The 23,702-nt window shown below is 42.7% G+C and overlaps 1 protein-coding gene across 1 annotated transcript in view; it reads right to left on the bottom strand.

Moving 5' to 3' along the window:
- Positions 1 to 2,061: 2,061 nt before the first annotated feature.
- The window catches only part of dstyk (dual serine/threonine and tyrosine protein kinase), a 60,539-nt gene continuing 38,898 nt past the window's right edge, over positions 2,062 to 23,702 (bottom strand). The window contains exons 7-13 of the mRNA XM_078420930.1: positions 22,182 to 22,311; positions 20,133 to 20,289; positions 18,193 to 18,325; positions 17,312 to 17,425; positions 10,031 to 10,145; positions 9,112 to 9,246; positions 2,062 to 8,506 (exon numbers count right to left, since the gene is read on the bottom strand). Of these exons, the coding sequence (XP_078277056.1) occupies positions 8,325 to 8,506; positions 9,112 to 9,246; positions 10,031 to 10,145; positions 17,312 to 17,425; positions 18,193 to 18,325; positions 20,133 to 20,289; positions 22,182 to 22,311 (966 nt within the window). The 3' untranslated portion in view covers positions 2,062 to 8,324. The remainder of the gene's footprint in view (positions 8,507 to 9,111; positions 9,247 to 10,030; positions 10,146 to 17,311; positions 17,426 to 18,192; positions 18,326 to 20,132; positions 20,290 to 22,181; positions 22,312 to 23,702) is intronic.

Raw genomic sequence — 23,702 nt, 5'->3', positions numbered from 1 at the left:
ATCTTGGGGGCAGATGCGACGTAGACGGAGAAATTGGGAGCAGGGGGTAGAATCTTTGCAGGAAGTAGGGTGGGAAGAAGTTGTCGAGATGTGGGAGGGTTTGTAATAGATGTCAGCTATTAGTCTATTTCCTGTGATGGAGACCGTGAGATCAATAAAGGGGAGGGAGGTGTCGGAGATGGTCCAAGTAAATTTGAGTGCAGGATGAAAATTGATGGTGAAGTTGATGAAGTCCATGAGTTCTGCATGGGTGCAGGAGGTAGCACAACGCAGCCATCAATGTAACGAAGATAGAGTTTGGGGATAGAGCCAGTGTATGCCTGGGTACATTGTTCAACGTACCCTACAAAGAGGCAGGCACCCACACTATGGGCACCCGCTGAGGCCCATGGGGTGCACATAGCTATGCCTTGGAGGAAGCGAGAGGAGTCATAAAGGTTGTTGAGGGTGAGGACCAGCTCCGCGAGGCGGAGTGAATGGTTCTGCGGTTGAGGAAGAAACTGAGGACGTTAAGGCCTTCCTGGTGGGGGATAGAGGTGTAGAGTGACTGATTGTCCATAGTAAAGATGACGGAGTGGGGGCTCGGAAAGCAGAAGTCATTAAAGAGACAAAGGGAATGCGAAGTATCTTGGACATAGGTCAGGAGAGATTGGACCAGGGGGGGTATAAGATGGAGTCAAGGTACGAGGAAATCATTTTTGCGGGACAGGAACAGGCAGAAACAATGGGTTCGCCCATGCAGTTGCATTTTGCCCTCCCCAAACCTGTTGAACTGCAGCAGTCTTTGCACTACTGTGGTTGCTCTACACACACACTGATCTTTGCAAAATGGTCTAGTTTACTTAGAATTGCTGATAATTAATTGTTCACGGTGGTGGTGGGGGAGAGAGAGAAAGAAAGGAGTTATTTATCGGGTGACAAAGTGGTGCAGAGGTAGAGTTGTTGCCTGACAACTGCAGAGACCAGTGTTGGATCCTGACTGCCGGTGCTGTCTGTACGGAGTTTGTACGTTCTCCCTGGAACCGGGTGGGTTTTCTCCGGCTACTCGGCTTTCCTCCCACTCCAAAGACTTACAGGTTTGTAGGTTAATTGGCTTTGGTAAAATTGTAAATTGCCCCAAGGGTGCAAGGTAGTTTGAGTTTAGTTTATTGCCACGTGTACCAATAGACAATAGGTGCAGGAGGAGGCCATTTGGCCCTTCGAGCCAGCACCGCCATTCAATGTGATCGTGGCTGATCATTCTCAATCAGTACCCCGTTCCTGCCTTCTCCCCATACCCCCCGACTCCGCTATCCTTCAGAGCTCTATCTAGCTCTCTCTTGAATGCATTCAGAGAATCGGCCTCCACTGCCTTCTGAGGCAGTGAATTCCACAGATTCACAACTGACTGAAAAAGCTTTTCCTCATCTCCGTTCTAAATGGCCTACCCCTTATTCTTAAACTGTGGCCGCTTGTTCTGGACTCCCCCAACATTGGGAACATGTTTCCTGCCTCTAACGTGTCCAACCCCTTAATAATCTTATACGTTTCGATAAGATCTCCTCTCATCCTTCTAAATTCCAGTGTATACAACCCTCTCAACATACGACAGACCCGCCATTCCGGGGCATTAACCTAGTAAACCTACGCTGCACGCCCTCAATAGCAAGAGTATCCTTCCTCAAATTTGGAGACCAAAACAGTGAAAAGCTTTTGTTGCAGGCTAACCAGTCAGCGGAAAGACAATGCATGATTGTCGTCCACAGTGTACAGTGGATCGAGCCGTCCAGTGTACAGATACATGATAAAGGGAATAGTGCTTGTTCACGCAGTGGTCAACATAGACTCAGTTAGCCGATCGACCTGTTTCCACGCTGTATCTCTAATGTCTAAAGTGTTGTTGCATCAACTGCGTCTCCAAAGCTGCAGCAAGAAAGATTTGCTTTTTTATCAGGAGCGTTTGACAAATAATTAATTTGAATTGTTATACCCACAGGACCTCCGATATGAAAAACACAAATGGTATTATTATTGCTGAACAATAGCACAAGTCAGATATTAAAAAGACACATGAAATCGGTTAATGTTCATCTTTATTATATAAGCACCGTTTATGTGCAGTTTTCCAGTTTTTTAAAAATAAAACAAGGATTTGAGAGCATTGGCATTTTAACGATAGATCTTTAAAAATAATGACTTGATCTTTAAACTTTACCCAACGGCTAAATTGAAGATAAGGAATACACAATGGTAAAATATTAATAATGCACCAAACTAGTTATTGTTTTTCACTGCACTAGAGTCCGAGCATTTTTAGCATTTAAAAGATCACCTTTATGTTGCCAAGTCATGTCACCATTTACGTTAAAACAAAAAAAAGTGTCAGAATGTACCAAATAGGAAGACAATTAAAAACAATTGTTCTATACAAGATTGTGCTAACGATTGGTATGGTCAGCCAACAAGCTCTCCTGACTGAAGGCTCCCTCGACATATGGATGTGCTGCGGTGGGCTTCAAGGACTTCCTCTGTGCCCTCGTAAAAAGGGATGAAGTGATGGGGAATCCTTTGGATGCAGATGGATATAAAATGGTCATCTTGGTCGCACAATCCGTTCCCCGTTAACAGGGCTTCGCCCAAGAAGGATGGAGAGTTCAATTCATTTTGGGTGAATTGAGAGTAAATTGGAAGGCGAGAAAGGAGCAATTTTTTAAAGAATTAAATAGGATTCGGGAGACTTTACCAGAAACGATCCCACCCCCTCTGCTGACTTAACGCACAAATTGTTCCGCTAAATTCTTGCCCTAGCCTCAGCTCATTGGTGGCAGCCTTCGTAGGTCTTTCCTTGGTATAATCAGATAATGCTGTGCTGCTGATGGACTGGTTATTGGCAATGATTAGCAGGAGCTTCTGCAACTGTGACAGCACGATATGTCTCTTGAATTCTGCAGCAGCAAATTTCATGTTAATTCTCATATGAAGCTTTGGGAAAGAAGCTCGTTACTCTCTGACCAAGCTCTCAACAATACTTGATGGGATGATCTGAAATGTCAGCTTACTTATGCCCCCAAACAAATGCACCATTGGTCAAACCAAAAAAAGCAGAAATTTGCAGAGGATTGTAAAAAGTTGCAATTAAACTTCATGGTTACATACAAGTTAATCATTTTGTCAATTGTCCTCTGCAATCTTTTCAAACACATTTTCAATTAAACAAAGACAGGATGAATGATCTTTTCCTATGCACCATATTCACAAGTATACGCATTGCAGAAATATACTTCCAGTCAAAACTGAACACAAATGGTTTAATATGATGGATGGCCCAAATTAATAAACCACATTCCATTAGTAGCACGAATCTGGTAGGTAAACATTGAATGTAGCGATCCTGTAGAAAAGATGAACAAACCTGGACCTCAATAAATTAAAAGGGGAAAAAGCAACACAATGATATGTTAGATAGTCACAATTGCCAGTTACTTTCTGCGGCACATAGATATTTTAAACACTTTCCTGGATTTAGTGGGGAAAGATGGATAAAACTTAGCCCGAGTAAAGAGGACAGAGTGAGAGTGACACAACCACATAAACATGCTGTGAGTTAACATCTTGGGAGTTTTCTTTTAATACTTGACCCTTGGTAACAGAGCCGTGATAAAATACACAAACAGTACAAACCAGTTAGAGGTAGCTGACCAACAGAAGACTCTAAACAGTTGTAGTAACTGTGTAAACTATAGTTTTGAGCAATGAAGTGCCTTTTTCACCTATGAGGAGTGTAACAAAAACTGACAAGTGCAATGGGTCTGGTCGCCTTACACATATACAGAGCTGAGCAGGCACACAAAAGAGTGACTGTTCTCACAAGGGAGGACAGCCCATACATAACCAGACTAATTTCAACAGAAGATGTTCATTTTCGTCAGTGACTTTAAATGCTTGAACATGACATCAGTACATCTCACTGCTTGGAACAGGTCGACTCTTGGGAATAAGGAGAGAATTACTTCATTTTAAGTTAGAATAAGTGCACGCTCACTTGTGTTCGGAATTATGGCAAGGTTTGGCATCATCTGCCTTTGTTCTAGTTTCTCTAATTGGTACATTCTGTCTTGCACACTTGTTATTTGTGATCCTCAATCTCTGTGCGTTGCCTAGCACCTGAAGGAGAAAAGGTATTTTTGATCTGTGACATTTGATTGAATGAAATCTCGTTTCATCCATCACTTACAAAATCAATTCCAGCAGCTTCAGACTTGTGTGATTATGCAGCCGACTGTACAGCAAATAATCACACTCCTAGTTTGTCTTCACGTGATTCCTAACCTAAACAGTGAGGGGGGGGGGGGGGGGGTCACAAAACTGAGCATTGCATCAATCTGCTTAGTGCCTTAAAAGCTCCAATGAACCTGCACCATATTTTCATCCCCCCCCAAAAATAAGTGCTTGAAGGTTGAGAACTCCAAATTGAACATGGCTATGAAGCTCATGTCAGGGATGATTCCTTAACAAATTGTGATTAAGGTTCAAATCATTGTCTTCCTCAAAAGACAATGCTGAAACTACATTACTCCCTGGACAAAAATATGATGCCGTTTGAAAATACAAAGAGCAACAAATCAAGCTGAAGGCTGCAACTGTGGATAACTAGACTCAAGAATGCTTCAACATCAAGATCATTTGTTCAAAAATAGACTTGCTTCTTCATGACTTTCCACGCATTCCCTCAGTTGCTTGCTGTGAATCATATTCAAGTCAGTAATTCCAATTATCTTCGGTTTTGACAAAAGGCTTTTCAAATTTCATACTAATAAATATCGATTGAAGTGCTGTTTCTCTTACAACTTCCTACTTGCAAATATTCTTTCTTTTAATGTTCAATGAGGAACAATGATCATTTTATTTCTTAAGAGACTTCAGAAGCAACTTGCAGGTTCATCCATAGCTCAGGCCAGATGGAGAATAGACACCCTTTCTCTGCACAAAGACTGCAGTCATATTCCTGCCTGACTTTGAATCTTTGTGTACCAATTTGGCCACGATGTCCAAAGAGGTCTATGCTTTGAGCTCACAAGTACGAGGGATAGAGCCGAGGCCAGCCTTTACTCAAGGAATAAAATCTCAAGTACTGGCTGAAAAAAATGACCAGATTCAGGCTGGATTCATATACACAAAGTATTAAAACAAAACAAAAAAAACGTTGTTATCTGAGGCACAAGCTTTGTCGTCCATCCAAAGTTGGTGATTCAATTAATTGTAAGCATTCTCACATGGGTCAAGGAAACTAAAGATTTTCAGATAGTTCAGAGAGAAAAAAATCTGTAAAATGCAAGACCGTGAATCCTGCTGAATGAGAACGACTGACATAATTAACAGTAATGCCTTCCGCCCAATCATGATCTTACAGCCTAGCCACACAAGTGTTAGGACCAATGATCTGGATCCCTGTACAACAGTAAAATCGAGCAAGTGCAAAGACAATTATGAATGTCCTTAAGGTTTTTTTTTTAAATTTTAAAAGAGAACAGTCTGGTCTCTTACAAACACTGTTGACCCCTTCCATTAATTGTCTGGAGGTTTTAAAGTAGTTTCTGCAGATAATTAAAAGGTAGAGCTCTTTTTCTTAGTTGGTGTTACTGAACTGCACAGAAGCTCCTTCTCATTGAAACAACATCAAAACCGGGTGTACATAGTCCCCTTTTACCCACCGACCCAGTGCAACAGTGAGGCACACTGACCATGCTTTGCAGTGTAGTGATTTTATGATGCGGTGGTGTCCAAGTTAGAGATTGAGGATCCACCCCTCTCATGTAACCAACATTTAGCAGACTTGGAAGTGGGACACGAAGGTTTGAAATGTAAGAGTAAAAGAGAGGTACACACTAGCGATCCAATATTTCATCTCACCCAGATTAGTTTTACGGCACATGATTTATAAGACATGATTTATTTGGTTGGTAACAAAAGCACAACACTGGTGGACAAAACCAAGTGATTAAAAAGATCGCTTTAACATGTATTCAAGATGGTGTAGTCCTTGCAACACACTCAAGCCCTCACCACATGTAGGGCCACTCAAGTCACTGTAGCACTAACTCAAGAGTCAGCACAACTATTGATCCCACATGCTACAGACTTGAGGGAACAAAGATGCAGCCTACATGGATCAGGTTTGAGATGTTTACAACCAGTTTCCCCCTTGCATTAAAATAGTTACGAGTCCAATGCCAGAGTTTCAAAATATCAGTTGTTTATTTGTCCAACAACCCTACCTCCATCTCATCTTTCACTCAACCATGCTGACAACTGTTCAAGTCAGAGTTAGACTGGTTAGCAAAACAATTCAGGACTTGCATTTTACCTGGACTGATTAATCTATACTGGTCAACCTAGCAAACTGCAAGATCATTCCGGCTATCAGCACGTAGTTCATACATATAAAAAACAATTAGTGTTATCTCCATTATCAGATTTGTGGAAAGTAGAGTGATCAATACTGTCCTCGGTTCAGAATGGCAAAAGAAAACTCAAAAGGTGAAGTGCTAAAATGGGTTGGAGGACACATGCTGCTCATTATCAGAATTAATCGGAGTCCATCTGACAACTGTTGTCATTATCCCAACAAGACTGGCTCGTCTGTCCCAATTTATTAAAAAAAATTAATATGCTATCCATATTGTACATCTTGCCTGTGTGACAAAGTTGAAAAGCATAGTCTGTTGTGGTATAAAATTATACAGTGAAGGGCCAAATTTGTGCGATTTGTGTAGACTTGCACTGGCTAGATATCATACCGTGAAGGACAACAATCTCAGGAGGGCAACCACTATCACTGAAAGTTATGTTCATGATGAAAGTACACAATACTTTAAGTAATACATGTATAAAAGACCACGAGAAGGCATATCCTGGAGCTGCTTGGGGGAGGGGAGGGAGGGGTAAGAGAAAAAGAAATTCAGCAGTTGCACAAAATGAAAGAATCAATCATCCAATTTGCACTCAGCCAGAATAGAATGGAGTGTACGAGATGTCGGTTCACTTTAAGAGCCCAATGACCATTCACTTTGGAAAACTGTTGATCTCCAGTTTGATTATGGCTGACCAACGTGCCATTTCTCAGCAGCGACAAACTGACGAGTGGACAGACAGGCTACAGAAGCAAGTAAACAACAGGTGATCATCAACTCGGTTCTTCTAATAGCTAAAATGGAGCAATGTGCAACAGCAGAAAATGTAGTCTTTAATGTTAGACAATTCGTAGGGCAGTCAAATCAGGAGGGATCCCATGGTCCAATTCCTCGGAAGCCCTTTTGAGGTGAACACCAGGAACAGAGCAACCTCATTTTCCACCTCCATCTTGAGGCGACTGCGTTCTGATCAAATGCCGAGGAATTCAGAACAAGGCAAACATACAAAATTTTAGAAACTAAGAGCACTGAAAGGACGGAGACTTAAAGGCACAATCGGATCCCGTTTTACACTTAAATTCTGTGCATTTTTTTTCTTTTGATCAACACATTTTTTTTTAGCTTGAACGAAACAATGATAATGTGCAAAGAGATAGTGTTCATTAAAGTCTTCAACAGGATCCTGATCCACATGTAAAGATTCTAAGCAAGCTTAAGGGTAGAAAAGCAGATGGGGTTTTTTGTTTTTTTTAAAAGAGCACCTTCCAGACAATACCATTGACACATTGCCAAGCTCAAGAGCACCACTGCCATTCCCCGTACATCGAAATGCAGACAAAACAAATGGTGCAACTCTGAATTCCCCAACGTGTCAAACATAGAAACTAACACACAAAATTAGTGCAAAATGACACTATTTGTGGAGCAAAAATAAGTGCCAGAGTACAAAAACAGTTTAGAATGAAACACAAAACAAAAAAAAAACCAAGAGCCAATCGTTTAAAGGTGTTCTTCCTCTTCTCCCTCTGCATACAACAGCTGAAGTTACCAATCACGCGAATACATGCAGTAGTTTGAAAGGTTTGGAGTGAAAGAGGAAAGATGTGAGCTATGTTCCTCTTCACCTTGTACTTAAGGCATTCCATGACAACCCATAACCCGATACAAGATTTGCTCAAACACACTGCTTGGGGAGGGGGGGAGAGAGCAAAGAATTCCATGCATCAAGTCTCAAACAGTTCTATTATTTCATCACCAAGTCAAAAGAATAAAAATATCAAGTTTTACTGCATAGCAGATAGTAAACAGTTATGCTGGACTAGTGTTAATACTGATACTGGGGTCAATGAACTGGGTTATTTTTCACCCAGCCCATCACCCATAAACCCCACCAATGTTAGACATTTCCTGCAGATCCACAGTGCCTGCAGCACTTCATGTCGAGCCGTCTTTGCGTTGCTGCCCAGAACTGCTCTTGCAGAGCCTGTCCGTGATGCTTTGAAGGATGGGTTGAACAAGTCCAAGCAAGGGTCTCTGGGTGGGGTCACCACTCCAACAAGCTTCCATCAGTTGCCAGCACTCCTCGTCAAACGCAGGGAGCCGCTCCGGTCTTGCACCTAGGATCACAATCAAATACAAGGGTGCTATTCAGTTTATCGGGACTGTACAAACTTGGAAGGATCAATGGTGGTGCGGCGCTGTGACACGTCGGTCGTGTTGCTGCCTCACAGCGCCAGAGACCCGGTTTTGATCCAGACTACAAGTGCTGTCTGAACAGGGTTTGTACGTTCTCCGCGTGGGTTTTCTCAGAGTGCTCCAGTTTCCTCCCACATGCCAAAGAGGTTTGTAGGCTAATTGGCTTGGTAAAATTGTAAATTGTCCCTCGTGTGTGTAGGATAGTGTTAGTGTTCAGGGATGGCTGGTCGGCACGGACTCGGTGGGCCGAAGGGCCTCCTTCTGTGCTGTGGCTCTAAACTAAACCCAGATGACATTAACATGTTATCCATATCCAATATCTGCAGCAAGATGTAAGCTCCGAAATTCCTTGTATAAATCTGCCCATCTCTTCCCCGACTCTCATTTTAAAATATGCCATGAACTTCTACTGACCCAAAAACCATTCTGCTATCTTGCACACTTGCCTCTTAATGCAAATGGCCGAGGGGAAACGCCAATTGATTTAATCGTAACGTGCAAAGTTAGAGGAACGTTTAATAATTACCTTTCTTTACATTGGTCCACAGCTGATCTTTGCTTGAACATTTCTCAAAAGCTTCCGGCAGTTTAATTGTACCCGTGCAGAGATACCAGAAAAGGATTCCAAATGCATACACATCCACGGAATTATCATACTTCCCTGGGGAGGGGCGGGAAAGGAAGAAAAATAAGCATCAGAATCTCACGGCATGATGTTGTGTGACAGCAGATGACACTGATATAGGTGCCACAATAGCACAGTAGGTTGAGCTGCCATCTCAATGCATGAGCCAGAGCTCAATCCTGATCTCGGCTGCTGTCTGTGTGGAGTCTAGACGCTCTTCCAGTGACTGTCGGAATTTCACCAAGCCAGAGGTGCTCTGGCTACCTCCCACATCCCAAAAGCATGCAGGTTGGTGGGTTAATTGGTCAGTGCAAATTGCCCCTCGTATGCAGGGGAGTTGTTTATCTGCAGCGAGCTAGGGAAATGGGTTAGTATGAATCCAGTAGGGTGAAGGGCCTGTTCCTGTGCTCACTCTCACCGAGCAGATTATGCGAATGCACATGAAGGGCTGAATAGCCTGTACTGTTCTTTTAACTAGGCCTTTCCTACAAAAGCTGTCAAGTAAATGACCACGCAGAGGACCCTTGTAATAGGAACTCGAGGTAATTTTTTTTAACAGGTTTTTTTTAACACACAAAGGGTAGTGGTGGTATGGAACGAGCTGCCACAGGAGGTAGTTGAGGCAGGTACGATCATAACTTTTGAGAAACATTTAGACTGGAACACAGATAGGATAGGTTTCGAGGGATTTGGGCCAAATGCAGGCAGGTGGGACTAGTGTAGGTGGGGCATGCTGGTCGGTGTGGGCAAGTTGAGCCGAAGGGCCTGCTTCTGCGCTGTGAGACTCTACGACAGACAATGCACTGTTGAAGCAACAGACCTGAGAACAGCTCGGGTGCCATGTGTATCGGGGTTCCCACGATGCTCCCAGACATCATAGCCTCGGGCTTGCAGAATCCCAGGTCTGTGATTTTGGCTCGATTTTGCTTATCCAACTTTGGGATTGAAAGAGAGAAACAAAATACATGATGTTGAAAGCATCTTGCACAGCCCAGGGGGGCAAGAAAGAGTGATATAGTCATCATGTGAGGCTACCACACTGCCCAGTACTAAACAATACGACTGAATATTACCCACTTGAGAATGATTCACAACCGATAATGGAAATCAAGCTCCATAGGTAAAGGTATAGGCAAGACAACAAGGGATCCAACCCGAAACATCACCCATCCTTTTTCTCCAAAGGTCATGGTTCCAACTCAAAATGTCACCCATCCTTTTCCTCCAGAGAGGGGGGGTTCCGACCCGAATCATCACCCATTTTCTCCAGACATGCTGCCCGGCCTGCCATGTCACTCCAGCACTTTGTGACCTTTCAAAGTCAACCTGCCCTGCTACTTATTAACAGGGCTGTGGAGTCGGAGCAATTCTGGTGCTGCTGGAGTCGAAGTCGGATGCACAAGAAATCAAGGAGTCCGGCGTTTCAGGTATTGACTCCACAGCCCCGCTTATTAATGTAGAAGATTAAGTGGTGCAGGCTAGTTGGCGCCAGCAATAGCATCACAGTTGAACTGAGTATCCTGTGCATGTGAACAGCTTTTTGATATCCTTTCCCATTACCCACTCAAACTCCGCCATCTTGTCAATAGTTCTTGTGCTGTGCTGATTTCTTTGTCAAAGCCAGTGTTGTTCGTGACAGTTTAACTTTAGAACGTGATATCGTCATAAGTTCATAAGTGATAGGAGCAGAATTAGGCCATTCGGCCCATCAGGTCTATACCGCCATTCAATCATGGCTGATCTACCACTCCCTCCAAATCCCATTCTCCTGCCTTCTTCCCATAACTCCCGACACCCATACTAATCAAGACTATATCTATCTCTGCCTTAAAAATATTCATCGACTTGGCTTCTTGTTTTAGGTTGGAGGATTTGTGTCATGTTGTTTGTGTCAAATATTCAAACAGGGCAGCACAGTGGCATTGCAGTAGAGTGGCGCAGTAGTGGAGTTGCTGCCTTGGAGCGCCAGAGATCCAGGTCCAATCCTGACTACGGGTGTTGACTGTACGGAGATTGTACATTCTCCCTGTGACCGCGCAGATTTTCTCCGGATCTCCAGTTTCCTCCCCCATTCCAAAAGTGTACAGGTTTGTAGGTTGATTGGCTTGGTACAATTGCAAATTATCCTAGCGTGCTGGATAGTGTTAGTGTGCAGGGATCGCTGGTCAATGTGGACACGGTGAGCCGAGGGGCCTGTTTCCGCGCTGTATCGCTAAACTAGACCTCTATTGTTAATGACAAAAGCAAACTTGACGGTATTGTAAGTATAAAAAAATAACTGCAGATGCTGGTACAAATCGAAGGTATTTATTCGCAAAATGCTGGAGTAACTCAGGTCAGGCAGCATCTCAGGAGAGAAGGAATGGGTGACGTTTTGGGTCGAGACCCTTCTTCAGTCTGAAGAAGGGTCTCGACCTGAAACATCACCTATTCCTTCTCTCCTGAGATGCTGCCTGACCTGCTGAGTTACTCCAGCATTTTGTGAATAAATACTGACGGTATTGTAAGGTTTATATTGGTGGTCTGGACAAGTTAACCACTCAAGTACTGCTTTCTTAACAACATGCAGACCCAGATATCAGTGGCTGTGATTCATTTACTGCCTTTACTACAGACAGAATGAAAAATAGATGTGTGCTGCCCCTGTAGTATTTATTCCAATCTTCACAAGAAGATTTCTTGCACTTTCTAACACCACAGGCGTCACTAACAATATTTCATGGTTGACTTATAAACCACTACTTATTTACAGTCCCAAGCAATTCACAAAGTATAGGATCCAGTCTACGCAAGTTCAGTGTTTCATGTACATTTTGAAAACAGCGCATCAAATGTATTTGGAAAGGAAGGAATTTTCCCCCAATGTTCAAGTGAGTAATTTTCCTTTAACCAACATAAAACAAAAATATAATCCGACTTCCCAATCATAGCACCAAGTTTACTACACACAAGGCAGTGGATGCACCCACAGATCAAACAGCAAGCCTTGGGCCAACATGACTAATGGTTTGATGCTATGCTGTTACTTTCTACGTCACAAAACATAAAGGGGCTCTGTAAACACGATTGCAAACTAATTCATGGTGACTTGCAATGAAACATCCCAATGACAAAGAACACACTTATTATCCAAGCCACTTCTTCAATACCTTAACTTGAAAGATTATTCTGAAATGCAAGAATCTGCATTAGACACGTAGCCTTTCAAACCAACTTGATGGAATTGAAATAACTACCAATCCCTACACAGATACTTCATCACCCGCTGAATAACATAGAAACATAGAAAATAGGTGCACTGCCACTCATTGTGATCATGGCTGATTGTCCCCAATCAATACCCCTTGCCTGCCTTCTCCCCATATCCCTTGATTCCACTAGCCCCTAGAGCTCTATCTAACTCTCTCAAATCCATCCAGTGATTTGGCTTCCACTGCCCTCTGTGGCAGAGAATTCCACAAATTCACAACTCCCTGGGATCAATCTTGTGAACCTACGCTGCACTGCCTCAATTACAAGGATGTCCTTCCTCAAATTAGGAGACCAAAACTGTACACAATACTTCAGATGTGGTCTTCACCAAGGCCCTATACAACTGCAGAACAACCTCTTTACTCCTATATTGAAATCCTCTTGTTATGAAGGCCAACATTCCATTAGTTTTCTTCACTACCTGCTGTACCTGCACGCCAACTTTCAGTGACTGGTGTACAAGGACATCCAGGTCTCGCTGCACCTCCCCCTTACCTAACCTAACTCCATTGAGATAATTCTTGTACAATTTCTATTTAAGCAAAGGCAAAGGTAAACAAAACGCTGGAGTAACTCAGCGGGACAGGCAGCATCCCTGAAGAGAAGGAATGGGTGATGTTTTGAGCGAGACCTTTCTTCAGACTAGTCAGGGGAAAGGGAAACAAGAGATATCGACAGTGGTGTAGAGAGATACAGAACAAATGAAGGAAAGATATGCAAAAAAGTAACAATGATAAAGGAAACAGGCCATTGTTAGCTGTTTGCTAGGCGAGAATGAGAAGCTGGTGCAACTTGGGTGGGGGAGGGATGGGGACAGAGGGAATGCAGGGCTTACTTGAAGTTGGAGAAAAAATATTCATACCACTGGGTTGTAAGTTGCCCAAGTGAAATATGAGATGCTGTTCCTCCAATTTGTGATTAACCTCACTCGGACAATGCCTAGGACAGAAAGGTCAGTATGGGAATGGGAAGGGGAAATTAAAGTGTAGGGGGATTAGGGGTCGGTCCAGGCGGACTGAGCAAAGGTGTTCAGTGAAATGATCGCCCAGTCTGCGTTTGATCTCACCGATGTGGAAGAATCCACATCTTGAACAACGGATACAGTAACAAAAGCAAGTTGCTTTTGTCTGCTGGCTTGTTACAAGTCTATTGTTGGGGCGTAGACGACTAATTTTTGAGAAAATTACGTATGCACTGCAAAGGAAAAACGCTAATGTTATATATTTTAAAAACAAATTGCGTGATCATATCCATACGCAAGAACAAATTAAGATTTGTTCTTCTATCAGGTGCAATTGCATCAAACCTCTTTCAACCTCACTGTTTCCTTCATTGCATTCTATAAAATAATTTATAACACAAAATAATGAAGAATACACCAGGAGCAGAACAGAGAATCAATAACAATTGAAAAATTAAATAGAAACAGAATGATCACCCTGACAAATGCCAAATTAAATTGCCAATAATTCTTCCAGGTGGTGCAAGCAACGAGACAAACTAGTTAACATCTGAACCTTCATTTTGAACTGAGAAATAACTGGAATCAACTGCCAGACCGTTCTTCACTTAATTGAAGATACACACAAAATGATGGAGTAACTCAGTGGGTACAGGAAGCTTCTTTGGAGAGAAGGAATGAGTGACATTTCGGGTCGAGACCCTTCTTCAGACACAATGCTGGAGTAACTCAGCAAGACAGGCAGCATCTCCGGAGAGAAGGAATGGGTCACGTTTCATGTCGAGACCCTTCTTTTAACTTAGCTACCAAACCCAATGTCAGCTTGAAGAAACAGTTTTGCAATTGTACCCAAAAGATGGTATTTGGATCCCATCACATTATGAAATTACATAATTTTGTATCAAACAAGCTCAAAGATCCTTGTGGTTTCATAGAACAGATATCCAACTTCCAAATCTCACACCAGCCATCATGGATAAAGAGTTACCAATGATGTGCTGTGGGTCTACATCCAACCTACAGATTAAAATGACTCCCGTCCATCGAACATCGTTTTCTTGGAGTAACGGAAAGCATCTTTAGGTTGGCACGGTGGCGCAGCGGTAGAGTTGCTGCCTCACAGCGTCAGAGACCTGGGTTCGATCCCGACTAAGGGTGCTGTCTGTACGGAGTTTATACGTTCTCCCCCTTAACCGTGTGGGTTTTCTCCAGTTTCCTCCCACACTCCAAAGACACATAGGTTTGTAGGCTAATTGACTTGGTAAAATTGTAAATTGTTCCTTGCGCGTGTGTGAGCGCGCGTGTGTGCGTGTGCGAGCGCGCGTGTGTGCGTGTGTGGGGGACTATAGTTGGCACGGACCCAATGAGCTGCAGGGCTTGTTTCCATGCCATATCTCTAAACTAAACACTAAATCTACTTGCATTGTATTCCAAAGAGGCAGCGGGAGAAAACAAAAGAGGGAATTTACAGGATAATGTGGCTTGAAAATAAAAGAGAAACCTTGTCTAAACACCAAATAAAATGCTGACCCAAATCACACTTGAAGCCCATCAATACAGCTGAAGACGAAATAAAACGTTTATCTCCTCTGTCCCCACATCCCATTCTCCCATCATACAACAGGAATAAACTCTACCGCTGTAACCCAGTTTACAAATTATACATTTCATAATGTGACAGGGACCAAATGCTATATTTTGAGTAAGAATGTAGCACAAAGCAGAAATTGTGAAGGTAGGAGGTGTTTCGAAATTTGTATATCACCTCGTAATATACAAACAAACAGCTACGCAACTAAGCAGTGCACAGGAAGGAACAGCAGATGCTGGCTTACACCGAAGATAGACGCAAAGTGCTGGAGTAACTCAGCGGAAGTTACGACGTTTGGATCGGAGCCCTTCTTCAGACATCAGTATTGCGAATCTACTTAATGAAATGTTGAAGCAGTGGAACTAGAGTAATTCAAGTTGTAAAAACAGTGCAAATATAAAGAATGAAGCGGGATTGTTCTTCTCTTAAAACAAGATATTTGATCAAAAGGGAAGGATTTGAATAAATCTAGGAGAAACTACCCTGAATAATATTTATTCACAGAGTGCTGGAGTAACTCAGCAGGTCAGGCAGCATCTCAGGAGAGAAGGAATGGGTGACGTTTCGGGTCGAGGCCCTTCTTCGTCTGAAGAAGGGCCTCGACCCGAAACGTTACCCATTCCTTCTCCCCTGAGATGCTGCCTGACATGCTGAGTTACTCCAGCACTTTGTGAATAAATACCCTGAATAATAGATCAGTGGTGAAGGATTTAAAATAGCTGGTCCAAAACAAAGAAACACAGTAGGAGGAAGAATTATTCTATGCACTAACTAACACGAGAATTACATTGCCAGATGAAAGGAAATTAATAGATTCAATAGTAGCTGTCACAAGGGAATTGGGTAAGACCTCAGATTAAAATCATGAAAGGCCATCCAATTTATTTTGTACTTGCATTTTCCCCAAAGAGCCAGCAGAAATAATGGTCTGAGAGATGCCTTCGACATAGAAAACAGGTGCAGGAGTAGGGCATCCGGCCGTTCGAGCCAACACCACTATTCAATATGATCATGGCTGATCATCCAAAATCAGTACCCCGTTGCTGCTTTTTCCCCCATATCCCTGATTCCGTTAGCTCCAAGAGCTATATCTAACTCTCTCTTGAAAACATCCAGTGAATTGGTTTCCACTGCCTTCTGTGGCAGAGAATTCCAGATTCACAACTCACTGGGTGAAAACATTTTTCCTATCTCAGTCCTAAATGGCCTACCCCTTATTCTTAAACTGTGACCTCTGGTTCTGGACTCCCCCAACATCGGGAACATTTCTCCTGCATCTAGCCTGTCCAATCCCGTAAGAATGTTATGTTTCTTTAAGATCACGTTTCATCATGTCAGTCCCATCATCCCGGGAATTAACCTGGCGAACCTACGCCACACTCCCTCAATAGCAAGAATGTCCTTTCTGAAATTAGGAGACCAAAACTGCAAATAATACTCCAGGTGTGGTCTCACCATGGCCCAGTACAACTGCAGTCAGACCTCCATACTCCTATACTCAAATGCTCACGCTATGAAGGCCAACATACTATTTGCTTTCTTCACTGTCTACTGTACATGCATGCTTACTTTCAGTGACCGATGTACAAGGACACCCAGGACTCCTTGCACTTCCCTTTTTCCTAATCTAACACCATTCAGATAATATGCTTTCTTGCTCTTGCCATCAAAGTGGATAACCTCACGTTTATCCATATTATACTGATCTGCATTGTCTATGCCCGATGACTACTTATAAACCAAACTGCAATCAATCCATGAAGAACTGATTAGTCCTTTTCTATATGGTAACTTTCACTACAGAGGGAAATAAGTGAGATGGCTCAGGGTAGAGCTGCTGCCTCACAGCACCAGAGACACTGTTTCAAACGTGACTAGGGGTGCTGTCTGTACAGAGTTTGCACATTCACCTAGTGACCAAGTGTTTTCTCCGGGAGTTCTGGTTTCCACCCACATACCAAAGATGGGCAGGTCAGGTTTGTTGGCTAATTTGGCTTGGTAAAAATTGTAAGTGGTCCCTAATGTGTAGGATAGTGCCAGAGGTACGGGGTGATCGCTGGTCAGCACGGGCTCAGTGGGCCAAACCGCCCGTTTCTGTGCTGCATCTCAAAACAAAACTAAAGTGCTGTACGGAATTATGCTGCAATTCTTCACGTGTTTCTTCAGGAGATCACAAATGTATAAAGGCAAAGAAAGTTAGATTTTAGATAGCACGATTCCCAAATAAAACAGAAGCGATCGTCACCCAATTAACAAATCAGAGAGCAGCGAAAGTGAAGAGAGAAAGTTCACCTTACCAACACATTTTTCAATTTGACGTCTCGATGAACAAGCCCTTGTCGGTGGAGAAACCGTATTCCTTCCACAACGTCAAGAGCAATCTGTAAACGCACTTCAAGCTTCAGGCTGGACTAGAATTCGGGGGCGGGAAAAAATAAATAAATGTTTTGGCATCTCAGTTTATCAATTGTGCTGCAAAATATTACAGATAAACAGATGAATGGCATTTAAACAGCAGCTTAATAAACAGAACAAAAAAACAACTGGGTTGCCAGTTTCCCATCAAGCTGCCCAATAAACTTAGCGTCAGGAAAAACACTCATACATTACTGCTGACATTGGTGGATCAGATTTGAAATGGTATAGAATCTCGAGAAATTCTTTCCTTGGGGGAAAATTAATAAACAAAGTTGGGGAGAGGGGCCTGGTAAACATTCTCAAAATTTTGTAAGTGAAATCAAGAAACATCCTACTTTACAGAGAAAAAACTAAATTGAAACTCCTCCACTGATTTGATTTAATTGGAATGTATCATTGGATATTTGTTGAACAAGATATCAAAAGTGGAAAGATGATTAACTGAAGTTGATCATCCAGGATTTAACCGAATGGCAGAGGAAACGCAAAAGGCTGAAGGGCCTAATGAGCCAAACAAAACCTTTAAGAGCAAGGTACACAAAAAGCTGGAGTAAATCAGCAGGTGAGGCAGTATCTCTGGAGGAAAGGAATAGGTGACATTCCAGGACGAAACGAGAAGGGTCTCGACCTGAACTGTCACCTGTTCCTTTTCTCCAGAGATGCTGCCTGACCCGCTGAATTACCGCAGCTTTTTGTGTCTATCTTCGTTTTAAACCTGGATCCAGATTTAAGAGGAGTAAATCAGGTTTCTCAAGTTTACCTTCAGCCCAGCATATAGATCTCTGTGCAATCTCTCCATGATTAACAGGACCGCAATGCTGGAGCCACCTCCATAACTGTAGTCTATAACAGACCCGTGAAGATCAACTAGCCGCTCGTGCTTGGGTAAAGATCTAAACGATGGAAAAAAATATTCAAATTATGAAGATGCAACTGCACCGAGCAGATATTACCGACACGCAAAGTTTCATAATCAATATAGCCTTCTTCCCTTCATTTGTACAGAAAGCATTTGGAAGTAGCAGCACATAACCTACTCGTCTGTAACATTCAAATAAAAGTGATTTCCAAACTCAAGTATCTCGATCTCATTATAATTTCCGCACTTGGTTCTAAATCTCAACAAGAGGATCCTTTGATCCACACCCATCCCTGACTTAGGTTAACCATTCAAGCCTTTTCACTATGATCTTGGCTGATCATCCATATTCAGTTTCCCATTCCTCTTCTTCCCCCACACCCCCCCCAGAATATTGATCCTTTGACCCTTAAACAGCTGGATTGCAGTGACCGGCATAAAGCACCCCAGCAACGATTTACCAAAATTACTGACAAATGGATTTTTACAGCAATGAAAATTATAGTCAAGTATCAACTCAAGTTTTTACATTTCTGCAGCTGTTTGAATGAGGCACAACCACATTTAGTGACACTTTTTGTTCCATTTATAATCAGCATGAAGTCTTCCCATGTTAAGTGTATGGGGCGGTAGAGTTGCTGCCTGACAGCACCAGAGACCCAGGCTCCATCCCGGCTTCAGGTGCTGTCTGCACGGAGTTTGTACGTCTGCCCGTGACCCGCGGGGTTTTCCCCAGGAGCGCCGGCTTCCTCGCACACTCCAAAGACGTACAGGTTTGTAGGCCAATTGGCTTTCGTGTGTGGGGATCGCTGGTCGCACGGACTTGGTGAGCCGAAGGGCCTGCCTCCGCACTGTATCTCTAAATTAAAGTGTGAGCAAGTATTCAAGCCCAAAAGCAGTAACACCCTTGTGTGAGAGTCCCCTGCTGCCTCCATTTAAAATAGCCAACTCGGTTGCCCAATTGGAACATTGATGAAGATCGTTCCGGGGAACACAGCGGAAACATCCCAGCAGTCCATTCACATCGGACCAGCACAAAGTGTTCGATTTGTACAATTCCAGTTAGGAATGGATAAGGTGATTGCAGGGGAATTATAAGGAGAGGACACAAGGTTAATGGTAAAAACAGCAAGATGTAACCTGAGGGGCAACCTTTTCCAATCGAAGGGTGGTGTCTGGGTATCTGGAACAACTTACCAAGGAGGCAGATACTATAACAGGATTTAAAAGATATTAGGATAGGTACACGGATAGGATACATTGAGAGAGCTGTGGGCCAAACTGGACTAGCTTAGATGGGGTATCTTGGTTGGCATGGATGAGTTGGACCAAAGGGTGTGTTTCTGTGCTGGAAAGCTCTGTGATAACCATAAATGGGGCAAAGTAATGACAAAAGAGAAAAATTGCTTTGGCAGAACAGCTACCAACACCAGACAAGGAATTAAACTCCCTTTTTGTTTTGATGAACAGTACAAGATAAAACTTGAAACACGTTCAGACCCTGGATAAATAATGTAACTGCCTGGTGAAATAGATTTCAATGCCAACTTGAATTTCATTTTGACATACAGCGTGGAAACAAGCCCTTTGGCCCATCACGTCAACACCGATGTTCACTCGGGCTACCCTACACACTAGGGACAATTTACAAAAGCTAATAAACTGACAAAACCTGCATCTGTTTGGAATGTGGGAGGAAACCGGAGCATCCGGAGAAAACCCACGTGGTGGCAGGGTGCAACCCGCGTACAAACAGCACCCATAGCGAGGTTTGAACCCGGATCCCTGATGTTTTAAGGCAGCAACTCTACCACTGCGCCACCCTTCTATGCAGCTTGTACCTTGTGTAGTGGAATTCTAGTGCAAGGTCATTCCAATGCTTGTCATCAGGAGGCACAACAGATTTGAGAGCACAGGGAGAGCGACCGGCCCAGTTATCACAGAGATACACCACTCCATACTGGCCACGGCCCAGCTCGCGTCCCAGTTTAGGTTTACCTGTATTACGGAAACAACTAGCATTAGACTAGTCTGGAAACATGGAACCGCAGATGCAGCTTTGCAACAAAGTGCTGGAGTAACACAAGGGTCAGGCAGTATCTCTGGAGAACATAGACAGGTGACATTTCAGACTGAATAAAGTGCTTGACTTAAAACACCACCTACCCAAGTACTGCAGGGATGCTGCTTGACTCCGAGTTACATTTGACCAACTTATTTCCTTGCTTCAGAATGGATAAATTATCATCTTTACCAGAACAATTAGAAACCATTTAATATTCAAGTGAACAATGAACCACCATGAAGCACTTCACAGAAAAGGATGGTAGAAATCTGAAACTGGCCAGCCAACTCCCACCCCCACACGAAATGTGAAGTCAAAAGCGAACTGAAAATTAAGAAGGTGGATTGATGCCTTTTTGTTGAGGTCATGAAGAGACAAGAATTGGCCTCATTCTTTTGAGCAGAGTTAATAAGCAGTGAACCAACTTGAAGTTGGAGATGGGCCCAGAGGCTGAAGCCCTGCTCCTGCATTAATGTGCCTGGTATTATAGATATTTTAAACTAGGGGCATAACGGGTTAATAATAATAATAATAATAAATTTTATTTGTCATATGTAGGTTGGCACAGGGTCAACGGTACAATGAAATGTATTTGACAAGACAACGGGTCACCTCAGCAGTAGTATTCCAAGGATAAATAAGATTTTAAAAATTACATTAGTAAGATAAAAAGACAATATTAAAAATAGATAAAAAAGACAATATTTAAAATAATCAACATATATGATGTGAAATGTGTTTTTGAGTTCAGAAGCCAAATTGAACGTAACATGTTTGGGGAGTTTGGGAACACTTGGTATTAACCAGGATGAACTGGTTGTAATGCCATTTCCAGCACTATTCTAGAGAACCACTTAAAAGTTACTTTGAAAGATGACAAACAGTAAAGCAGTCTTTGAATTGTCTATACATAGAAAAATGTTCAAGGAACCTACACAAAGTAATCAAGAACCTTGTCTCTTAAGTATCTGTTTCACCATACGTAGTCATTAAAATTGACAATCACTTCAGTTAATATTTGCAATGATACCCATTTAAATAAAAATACAGCTTTAGTATTTTTAGCTTAGAGTCGCAAAAATAAAGTTATAGCTATTGAAGAGAACTACATTTTTTTAAATTGTGCAGGTAAATTTACAAAATTTGTTACTGTGAATCAGAAACTCTCTAACCCTAACCATTTTTTCCCCCCATTGACTACACGGCTTTTAAACTCGATTTTCGATATTGCAAGGTTTTTTTTAGAAGCACAGTTGTTGCATTTTAACACTGCTACTGGTATATTACTATGCCCACCCCACACTCTCCATTAGCAACTTGACATCATATGAATGAAAATCATGAGAACACAAAGAAAGCATTTTTATTGATGTTCTTGCAAACATTTCTACTCCAGGTAATATTCAGCACCTCCAAAAGTCAAAACACATGGTCAAGACTGAAAGAACAATGGTTCAATTCAATGATACTTTGTCAGAGTCAAATGCTTTGTTTTGCATTCAACCCAGTGGAATCACAAAATAGCTGGGGTAACTCAGCAGGTCAGGCAGCATCTCAGGAGAGAAGGAATGGGCGACGTTTCGGGTCTCGACCCTTCTTCAGAAGTCTGAAGAAGGGTCTCGACCCGAAACGTCGCCCATTCCTTCTCTCCTGAGATGCTGCCTGACCTGCTGAGTTACTCCAGCATTTTGTGAATGCCTTCGATTTGTACCAGCACCTGCAGTTATTTTCTTACACTACCCAGTGGAATCATATCGCAGACCTCACCTGGGCAGTACACAAGTGTCCCACGTTTTTTTTGGCACCGCCAAAGTTGCAAGCTTACCATGTAGCAGCAAGTCCCGGAGGGAACGGCTTTCCAATGAAAGGCGCGCTAGTCGTGGGGCATGGTCTTTCCGTACCTTCAGCCAGAGATCTTCCGTCCTTTCAAGTTTCCCTGAAAGCCCCGTTTCAAGCTGCAGTGCAACGACAGAGAATAACAAACCATTAAAATAATTTTCAGGGAAGATGCATTTCGAGGCACATTAAATTAAAGCACGCGCGGGACATGTGGAAACAAAGAACGGCAGACGCTGGCTAAATACACAACAAAGGAGTGCTGCAGTAACTCAGCAGGTGAGGCAGCATTTCTGGAGAACACAAATCCACAGATGCCGCCTGACCTGCTGAGTTACTGCAACACTGTGTGTCCTTACATGCAGGACATGGATAGGTTATGCTGAAAGAAGCAGGGCACATGTGGGGAGGCAAGACTGATTCTTGAATAGACCACAAACACGAGTATACGGTCAACTGGCAAAAAGATTAATTTCTACTTTAATATACTTAATTGTTTCAATTACTTCTATTCGCAGAATTAGAGTGTGGCTGGAACAGAAATGTTCAAAGAAACACGTTTATTCGTGTAGCAGTAAAAAACTGAATGCCAGAACCCCAAAATACAAAACGATCAAAACTCTGTTTGGGCAGTATCTGTGAGGAAAGAAGGTTAATGGTCAAGAAAATGAGATTTGATTACAGAAGGTCACTACAGAAATGTTAACTATGCATAAATGTTGCTTAGTATGCCGAATATTTCCACTGGTTTGCTTTTACACTTTATCTTGCACTAGTTAACCTTTATCTGTACACAATGGACGGCTCAAATGTACTCATGTATAGTCTTTCCACTGACTGGGTAGAATGTGACAAAAAGCTTTTCACTGTACCTCAGTACACGTGACAATAAACTAAACTATAAATACTGCATGAAAAACTGCTTACAGCCAAGGCGTCAGTTACATAGAATAAAACAAACTGCTTGATTTCCTCCCCCCCCCCCCCCATCAAGGTTAGTGGCAGGGGGCATTTTTAAATAAATGGGGTGATAACACAAATGCTTTTTACCACAGGTACAATGTTGAGGGACTTTATTCAAAGTGTATTCAGTCCTTTACCTCAACATGTCTGAACCACGATGGAGCTGCAAGAGCAGAGAGTCAGAAGAAGCTGCAACTGACCTTCAATTCTTTACTGACAAGTGCTTGCAATACACAGGCAAGCAAGGTGACCCATCAAGATACCACCATTTTCCCAATGAACCTGTAACACATGTCTTGTGAAAAGACTTAAACAGCAGCCCTCAGGTTCTGCAACAGCATCCGACAGTACAGGTCTTACGATGCTTCGACTTGCGATATTTTGACTTTGCAATGGTGCAAATGGCAGCGACCCATAGCGAGCCGCAGCTCGCTTCCGGCCATGTGATCAGGTGCATTAAATGCATTTCGACTTACAATATTTTCGGTTTGCGATGGGTTTTGCGGAATGGAACCCCATCGTAAGCTGAGGAGCACCTGTATTAAAA

The sequence above is a fragment of the Rhinoraja longicauda genome, chromosome 24 (genome assembly GCF_053455715.1).
Source record: "Rhinoraja longicauda isolate Sanriku21f chromosome 24, sRhiLon1.1, whole genome shotgun sequence".
Taxonomy (NCBI): Eukaryota; Metazoa; Chordata; class Chondrichthyes; order Rajiformes; family Arhynchobatidae; genus Rhinoraja; species Rhinoraja longicauda.
This window is presented reverse-complemented; position numbering and strand designations above follow the sequence as displayed.